Source organism: Microtus oregoni, unplaced genomic scaffold, assembly GCF_018167655.1.
Source record: "Microtus oregoni isolate MIOR12 unplaced genomic scaffold, Mior012 000074F_000, whole genome shotgun sequence".
Lineage (NCBI taxonomy): Eukaryota > Metazoa > Chordata > Mammalia > Rodentia > Cricetidae > Microtus > Microtus oregoni.
This window is the reverse complement of record NW_024543987.1, coordinates 2,506,739-2,516,510: the sequence shown is the minus strand read 5'-3', so window position 1 is coordinate 2,516,510 and position 9,772 is coordinate 2,506,739. Positions and strand designations below refer to the sequence as shown.

Below are 9,772 nucleotides of genomic sequence, written 5' to 3'. Positions count from 1 at the left end.
ACAGGTGACTCCAGTCCTCAGAGGACCCAAGAGAAAGCTGTCCTTGACCTTGCCAGCAACCCGAAGATTGGGACTCTGATAGAGCAGCTCTGAAGGGTAAGGAGACAAACGCGACTTTAGCCAAAGAATAACTATTCCTCTTCAACTGTAAATGGCGGTCAGGAATGGTCAAATACAAAGATATGAATCAGCTTTAGTTAAATGAAGAGCTTTCAGACAAACTCACCCTGTGCTAAAGGTGGACTTTTGGAAGTAAAATAGGACCTTATCTCCCTCCCTAAACTGTTTTTCAGGTGCCTGCGATTACTTTCATGTCTTCCTTCTAAAAATGTACAATTAGTTACACACAACCCACAGAAAATTGTTGCTTATAACAGGTGTAAGAGTCCCACAAGACAGTATTACCTGATGGAATTGTGAATGTCTACGTGCGTGTCTGGCTTAAAGAACATAGAACGGTTGTACAGAGGAGACTGACTTTTACAGTGCAGGGCCACGGGTACAGTGCTGCTCTAACAGTTTCTTATCGAGATGGAACTGAGAAGGAAAAAAAAATCTCAGAAAAAGCATTTCTTTGAGAAACTATTCTTGGTTTTAATTTTTTCCTGTTCCTTTTCCATCTGCTTTTACACTGGCTGGAGGCGGCTTATTAGTTTAGACATATTTCAGCAACCCTTAACCATGAAAATTAGCTGATTTGTGGTGGCTTACTCCCTCCAGTCCCTGAAGGCTCACAGAAAAGAATGAGTAGGTGAACTCTACATGGTTATGTCAGGCCAGTGGAAAGACAGCTTATCTGGGGTTTTCAAGGTCTCATAGGAGACCTTGGTAAGCTGTGAACAGGTGTTACTTCTGGCTTGGGCTGTCAGGGAGGTGGCAAAGTGAGAACTTGTAAGTGGGGCGGTGGTAGTGAGGGTGGCGGTGTGATTATGTCACCGAGGACTGTGGTAAGCCCTCTGTGTGAATAAAGTTGGTGCTTTATAAGGATTTGTTAAGGGCTGAATTTGACTTCAGTTTACAGTGCTGCCTCTCCCCTAGACCTGAAACTAAGGCAATAAAATGTACAGCTATATAGTGTTTAAAGGTCTCTTTCATGCTAGGCTAGTCAGGAGTCTAGTGAAATTCCTTAGTTTAAGTTTTACCAGTAAAGCAACAGCTGACTTCACAAAGGTAGAAGCTGCTTACTAGTAACAGAGCTAGTTTCCCACTAACTGCTTGCTGTTTGCAGGCCGTTTGTCCACTGTATACGTGACACATCCATCATGTACAGAGATTTTTAAGTGACGATACACATTGGTCTAGTAAACATCAATATGCCTAAACAACTGTAACAAGCACACTTCTTTTTAGGACAAGAGGGATTTTTTGTTTGTTTGTTTGTTTTTTCTCTCTCTCTTTCTCTCTTTTACATACACAAAATCCCACAAATTTAATGTGTGTCAATAACCATGCAGTAAATAAATGTTTTTACAAATAGGGTTTTTTTAAATGATAAAAATATTACACTGGACTCAAAATTCCATACAAACATTAATACGTGGTTTCTCATCCATTTTGAGTAAATATAGGATTACCGAAAGTGTGCTGTAGAAAGGCCACTCTCCTGTACAGTTGTGCAAAGTCTGCAAAACGATAGTGATTTCATGTGATTTCAAAAGCAAAGAAAAAGATTCCGCGGTGTAGCTTTTACTTCCTTCTCTACAGCAAAAATATTTGAACTCTTAGAGATATAAGTACATTCACTGAGCTGTACAGGCGACAGGAGAAAGCTGATCAGAAGTAGATTTTAGGATATAGAATAATAGTAAAGGAGGCTCTCTCCCTCCTGGAAAAACAGCGAATTGTGACTTGTACACTATGCAGCCACACAGTAAAAAGCAGCAAGTCACTTTCATGCTGTGGTCACTTTCCAAAACTGGACACACAGAAATGGCTGTATATATGAAGAGGATGTTGCCATACATTCCACCCACTGTATAAACAGGTCAGGAATAGGGAAACCTCTAAGTGCCTGATCTCAGGTCACTCAGAGTGGCGACTCCCTGAATGACCGCACTCTCCGTTCCTTAGCGGACAAGTCCATTAACATTTTTTCACATTGATTTCTCTATTGTAACTTCCATCTGCTATGACTAAATGTATTTTACTCCCTGGTCTGATGTATAATTACAGAAGTTTAGTTAACAGACCAAGGGAAAATTAGAAATTGCCTGGAAAATGGACTCAATTCAGTGTATACTTTGTCTTTTAAGAGTTAAGAGTTCAAAAACCACGAGTTTGGGCTGAAATTATGTATATATATATAGATGTATGTATGTATGCATGTATGTATCCATTATGTAGGTATGTATGTATAGCTGTTAGCTGCCTTTCTGGGTGAGTTAAGTCTGTTTTAAAAAATCCATTCTTAAATTCTTCTGTACACAATCAGCATTTCGTCACTACAAAAATAAAGGAAGATTTAAACCAAGAAAATAAAGCAGCTCTATCTTCGATTTTGGTCTTAGTTACAAAAACATCTTACAAAGCTTTGCCCTGATACACCATGCAGTGCTCTCCTTGATTTGGAATAGTGCCTTCCATTAGCCAGTTAGCACAGGTCACTAGACTATTAAGACGGGTATTAGCTGCCTGAACCTTTCTTATCTTGGCGCTCTTCTAGTTTGCTAAACTCTTTTATGCGCACCTACATTTCACAAAAATAAAACTACAGCATTAAACTTTGTGCAATGTTTAAGAAAATTCTTAGGACATTTTAATAAATATAAAAAGGTTTAAATTCTTTCCCACCCACAAGGAGGTCTGCACCTGAAAAAAGTGTGATTTACGTTTGAAGTCTCATTTATAGAAAATTAACTTAAAGGGAGAAAAGACGACTTCAGGTAGAAAACTGCCTTTTTGTGCTTTTTCTATCTGAAGACCACCTGTATGCAGACTTCTTTGTAAAAGTTAATTGAAGTCATTAAAGAGAGTTGATTTTGCACATAAGCTGAGCACGGACTGCATATAAAACATACAAATGCTCATTAAAGACAGCGGTAATGTGACCATGTATGCTTTGTTTCATAGAGTTTGGTAACATTAAAGTATAGCTTGTCAAGTGTCCAACACATTGATAAAAAACTACCTCATGTACCTGTTCAGAGTACCAGCAGGTACTAGGTGGCCTTGAGTCAGAATGCACTTACACATGTGTCTCAATGTACGAATGAGTATGTGTTAGAGAGGAAGAGATAACATCTACTTCCGAAGAGATACTTAGTGGGTCATTTGAGGTGCTGCTTTGACAGATATCCAAGAAAAGGTCGAGGTACATCTGCTTCCATTGTTGGAATTCTTTAGATGTCAAGTCTGGATTGTCTAGGACTTTGTCAATAATGGCTACTTCCCCTTCTCTGGCCTGAAAAGCAAAAGAATTTAATAGTTAAGATAGAAATGAACGTTTATCAAAATTTCAAACAAGTCATCGAGCCAATAAATTCAGAAGGCTCTACGAACTGATTTGATAAGCTCACATTCACTTATCTAGACGAAAATCATGTTGCATCTTTTTTTTTTCTTCTAACTCAGTGCTATGTCTTAGCTTGCTTGTTGTCCGTGTTTAACTTTTTACTCTTGGCCTTTTCCATTTGCCATTTCTGCTTATGGAAACCTTCATGTTTTAAGGAAACCTTCCTCAACTTGGAAGACCCAGCTTAAAAGTCTCTCATTTCTTCAAACCTTCCTTAAACACCCGAGAAGAAGCCTTTCTCTCTCTATGATGTTTCTGTACCATCCCATCCCTGCCATCAGGTAGATTTACCACTAACTCCTGAGTTATTCTGGAACTTGTCCTGCTTTTCCTTCTTTATGGTAAACTCTTCATGCCCCAGTGAGAGTAACAGGGCCCCCCTGTTGCTGCAATCCAGAATTCTTGCCCTGTGACTATTGAAGATCCCTTCTCATAGCACTGGGACCCTATAAAGAACAATGCCTTTCCCTTTCATATTACAGGCTGGGATTCAGCCGATGACTAGGCGTCATTTTGGTTTAACTCTCAATGCTTCATTTGGGTATAATTCTCAAAGGCACAAGTATCGAATGGAGAAGAGAATTTTTGCTGTGGAAGGTAAGATGGAGAAAGGGTTAGGACAGTTTGAGAAAACCAGTCTGGTCTTTTATGGATCTAACAGAGGGCTAAGGGAATCCTGGAAATGTTTTGCAGGAGTGAAAAAGCACACCTCTGTTTCAGAGTTGGGAGAGAAAGAAGACAACAATATGCCTAAGAAGCGCTTTGGCCAGTGAGGAGACAAGAGATTAATAGATATGGGATGATGATGGTGGGAGTTGCCTATGGTGGGATCTGAGATCTACTTTTGCGTTTGTTCAGGCATTTTTCTGTAACAGAAGATTTTACAACCTATTACTTTTTCATTCCCCAAAGTACAGGGTTCTTTCTATCCCCCCAATTTTTGAACCAGCAAGGGACATTTCCTTTTAGTGACTTTCTTCATTATCTTTGTCTTAGAAGAGCAGAAGAGTGAAACATAGCACCATGTATTTGGTGAGTCACTCTTTCTTCTTGAACCCAACATTTATAGTGGTTCATATTCATTGTCACAGGACAAAAATATTGTAGAGTATTTACAGAGCATAAAAGAGAAGAAATGAGAGAAGGAGAAGAGGAAGTAGGCAGGTAAGGGAGGGAGAGAGGGAGAGAGGGAGGGCGTGGGAGAGAGAGGGATATGACAGCCAGCATACAAGGACCAGATATTTAATATATTCACATATGGCAAAGAGGCAAGGGACATAAAAAGAACTCAGGATTTCTGCAGACCTTTTATCTCATATTGCTTTGCTTGGACTTTCTTTTGGTCTCATTTGTCTTTTGCTTGCATATTTTGGTTTCAGATCTGGTTTTGTTTTGTGTGTATTTCTTGGTTTTTATTTATTTGTTTTTGACACACACACACACACACAAAGAGAGAGAGAGAGAGAGACAGAGACAGAGACAGACAGAGAGAAACAGGGTGGAGAGAATCTGGGAAGAGCTGGAAGAGAGAAAAGGATCTGGGAGGAATTGGAAGAGAGGAAAAGTATGATCTGAATAAGTTATAGGGAAAAATTTAACAAAGAACAAAAATAAAAAAAGGTAGGATAGTGAGAATATCTTTGGAATACAGTTGGTCACTACAATTACTCTCATGACTATTATAGCTCTGCCTAGAATTGTGGTATTAGCTACCAAGGTCCATTAATTGTTCTGTGGAATAGCATTTGTACAAATACCACAGGATTAGTTGACTCTGAATCCTTGGCCATTATTACCTGAAAACGTTTCAAATAATCATTTTTTCTATTGCATATATCTATTTAGTACTCATCTCTATTCCAATATTACATTCTTAGGAGAATGCTGTGGATTTAAAGACTTTTCAAAGAAGTCCTCTGACATTCTGTGTTTTGGAATTGCTGTGCTCCACATTCTGTATGATAATTCTTTTTATTTTGTTTCCCTTTCTGTGTGATGCAGGACCTGTTCAGGTGGTTTATAAGATGGGCCCTTTCCTCATCTATACAACCTCCTTCTTCAACTTCTGCCCCTCTGTTCCCCTGTCCTTACCACCTGCTCCCCAATCTAGGTGTGGCATAAGAAGAATGAAAACACTCTTAAGATCTTACAGAAGTACACATTGGGAAGGTGATATGCATGTTCGGAACGGATCATATGAACAGAACAATTATGCAATCTCTACGTGGAACATGATGATTTCACGTGGAACCTTCACTCCAGATGTGTTGAAATTTATGCAGGAAATATTCACAAAACATTTCAAGCGCTTAAATATTCTACATGCACACCATATGCCTTTAATAGCTTTGATAAATATACTACATGGTGAACTTCTCCTAAGGAATCAAAAGACTAAGGAATAGCACCAAGCCTGCTTTTCGAGAAGAAAGTCTTAACCACATCCTGCTTTCTCCTAAAACTAAGTCATGCAGCATTTAGTCAGTGACTTAGGACTTCAACAAAAGTCCTGACAGATTCCCCTCCCCGTCACTCTGCTGCAGGTTCTTGCTGCTTACCTTGTCTGTCCTCCAGTTCCCTGTTTTGTTGTACCACTTAGAGTATCTGACAATTGAGTTTCGGTTAGGAATAAACCTGCCCAAAAGAATTTATCTGTCCCTTTCATACCTTACCTTTAAAGTGCTTTTAAGAATTCTCAGCCTGTGCAGTTTTTCATTCATCACAGGATCATTACATCTTTTTAGAAATGATAGCCTGTATTCCATCTTGGTTGAAATGCGATGTTCTCCTATTAGCGACAGACTGGCTTCCTCCAGTGCCCTGTACAAATCTTGCAAGGAGTCTCCTAACTTCTCTTCCTGGTTTTCACCTGAAAGACAGGGTGGGAGCGGGGTAAAAAATGGGGAGAAGGGAGGGAAAGAGACAGACATGCAGTTTAATAAAGTTATTTTGTAGTTGGAAAACTCTTCTAAAAATTGGATTACCTGAAAAACAGTCTGATGAATGATTAGGTATTAAGTCTAATACTTAAATATCTCTAATAAGTAAAATTAAATAAAGTAAACCAAAATACCTCACAGGTGCTAGATTGGGTTAGATATTCGATGGGCAGCCAATTATTTTAGAAGGATTAAATAGGATTTATGATTCAACAAAGAGCCTCTTGAGAGAAAAATAGCTACACATATCTCAAATCCAAAGAATTAGAATATAAAATGTACATAACAAGGAAATGCTGCTTCACATAGTTTAGTATTTTAAGACAATAACTAATAAAGGCAGATATGCTATTTAATAGAGTTTTCCTGGTTAATTAATACTGAATGATTTTCATTTTTTCAGACTTCCTAAGATGGAAGATATTGGTTGGTATACATATGATTAAGATTGTTGAGCTATTTAATAGATTATTAGATTTCATGTGACTGCCATGACAATTTCTGGTACATCATCAATACAGTAACTGATCCTAAGTTATTATCAAAAATAATGTTTTGATTTTTCAGGCAGGAGTTCACTGTGTAGGCCAGGGTGGCCTGCAATTCACTATGCAGCCCAGGCTGTGTCCTGTAACATATGAGGCTGGCCGCAAATTCATGGCACTCCTTTTGCCTTGGTCTCCCAAGTATTGGGATTACAGATATAAGCTACCATACTTAGCAATACTAATGTTTTAAATTAAATTAAAATGAAGCACATGGATATATTTATAAGCAAATATAAAGAAATATCTGACATGTACTAAGAGAATTTATAACATTTTAAAATTCTGACAAGAAAAATACTCCACTTAAATATTTTTGAGAGAATTAAGACAATCATAAGTGTGGATTTTAAATCTAGATGAACAATTTAATGTGTCATCTTGCTTTAAAATTATCTTAATAATGATGTTATATCATTATTAAACATATCAGTTTGTCATATAAGTAATAAAAATGAACTAGGATTCTTCTTTGGGGAGCAGTGGGGTCTTATTTGAGGAATACTATTTATACTGGCCCAAGGCATAAATATAGAATGTCATGCATTCCACCATGGTCCATGCAATCCTAAGCTTTTGGATACAGTTTTAAAAGTAGATTCCCTAATTAACATAATACTAATGAACATTTTTTTTATGTCAGGCTGTAGGGTAAATAACTAACACTCATAATTTCATTTGATCTTCACCATCATATGAAGAAATATTCATTTTATATCAGGGGAGGTCTTTGCTCAAGATCATAATCTCACATAAATGGTGGAATAAAAATTTAATCATTTAAAGTATGAATTTAATTGAAGGTGCCAATTAATGTGTGAGTAGCTTAAAATGCAGCATTCTAAACACTTATTTCATGTTTTGCATGCAATCTTTTAATAAAAAGTACTGAGCTTTCCATAGAAAAGGTTTCTAACTGGATACAAACTATACAGAGACGGTAATACTTTCTACACAGGAATATTTCTGTGTGCTCATATTCTGGCAAAGAAGGTAAATGTCAGAGGCAGAACACTTATGGGGGTGATGAGTTATACCCACAATTTGTGTAAACTATGGACACCATCCCTTGGGCTATGCAGAGGATGCTCTAAACAAATTTTAAAACGCTACACCTAAAACTGCCCCCAAAGTCTAAAATAATGTTATAATTTTAAGGGACTACCTTTAGGATTGAAAAGCAGTTTTGTTTAAGTCTGTATGTAGCTTTCTGCAGTTCTGAGTAGCTGAGCATAGCTATGATTGTTCAGTCTTTTCAGTAGAAAATCCCTTATCATCTGTCAGCATATGTTCTCAGTGTATTATATAACAAATTCCACTAAATAAAATCTTAACCTTCTCTCGTGGTTCATCCTTGAATGTTTTCAGTACATAGGGGATTTTGGTGGATGGGTGGATGGAAGTCTACGAAAAGAATGGGTTTTCAAGGTAAAAGCAAGATGGATTCATTATAGAGAATTTCAAATGAGAATGCCTAGGAAGAAGGAAGGAACAAAACCACATGGCAACTTATGGTCACTAAATGGAGTTGTAAAAACGAGGACACATTTGAAAACAACAATTCCAATTCATAAACTCATAATTCAGGAAAGGACACTGGGGAATTTAGTAATTATTCTATTTGCCTCAAGGTTAGATTGCATGTAAAGACGGAAGTAATTTTTGAGAGCAGGGGTTTGGCTATCACTAAGAGGCTTAGTGGATGAGAATTACAGTAGCTAAGGTGTCAGGTGGCACAACGTATTAAAACTTCTTTCAGTTCTAGAAAGAAGGGGAAAGAAGCAAAAAGGATCTAGATTATAGTGTTAGAATTTAAGGATGGTTTTCACACAGTGATTTTTTTTTATTTTAAGAGAAATCTTTCTCATATTACCTAATACTGTAGGGCATATATATCTTGTTACATTTTGCCATCGTTTGTTCTTCTTCTCTATGTCTTTATGTCTCTGTATCCCTAACTCTCTACTGGGGATTAAACCAAGGGTCTCGCACATACTAGGCAAACATCCTATTCCTGAACTATATCTCCAGCCAGCCCGCTTGCCTTAACTTTTAACATTTTAGAATGCTGGAGCAGAATCTTTAAGTTTTATACAATTTCAGCCAAGTTTTATTTTAAGAAGACTAAGCCTAGATTATGTTAAAAATTTACATAAGTAACTATTTTAAAAGCAAAAGTCTCCTCTGTCCCTACTTATAATTATTTGAGAGAAGCATTTAACCAAAAGAAAATAATTGCACAAAGAATTTGGTATGACATCTGTACAAAAAGCCAAGCATGAGTCCACCTCTGGGCAGCACATCCGAACAATGACTCACAATGACACAGAACACAGAAACATTTTAAAGTACAGCAAGTGGATGGTGCGGCTCCTAGCAGAGAAAAGAAAGTCCCCCCTTAGTTCTGTATACACCACATACATGCAACACTGCACAGGACACAGTAGTGGAATGAGTAAGGATGACAGATTGAGAAGCCAGGCTACCACAAAATGTCACCAAGTATTTAACATTTTAAGACTACACAAAGAGTCTTTATTTTCAAAGGAAGGGAGTGAGGGGCAGAGTCACATTATAAATCTGATTCACTGTGCTCAACAGTCAAAACAACACAGAACTCAACATTCAAGACAAAAACAGACCTTTATTTTCTTTTATAGTTTTCAATTGGTTTCCTTGGTTTTTCTCAGATGAATATCAATTAAGTCTACAGGGCTACTGTTGCAACTGAGAACATGAAAGCACCTTTCTTTTCTTCTGTTTGTTCTCTTCTTCTT

General features: G+C 37.4%; 1 protein-coding gene across 4 annotated transcripts in view; it reads right to left on the bottom strand.

The window, feature by feature from the left end:
• Positions 1-2,426: 2,426 nt before the first annotated feature.
• Positions 2,427-9,772, bottom strand: part of LOC121441191 (connector enhancer of kinase suppressor of ras 2) — a 217,155-nt gene continuing 209,809 nt past the window's right edge. For all 4 annotated transcript variants that reach the window (XM_041642326.1, XM_041642327.1, XM_041642328.1 and 1 more), the window contains 2 exons: positions 6,184-6,380; positions 2,427-3,400 (listed from right to left, as the gene is read on the bottom strand). In XM_041642326.1, the coding sequence (XP_041498260.1) occupies positions 3,185-3,400; positions 6,184-6,380 (413 nt within the window). In that variant the 3' untranslated portion in view covers positions 2,427-3,184. The remainder of the gene's footprint in view (positions 3,401-6,183; positions 6,381-9,772) is intronic.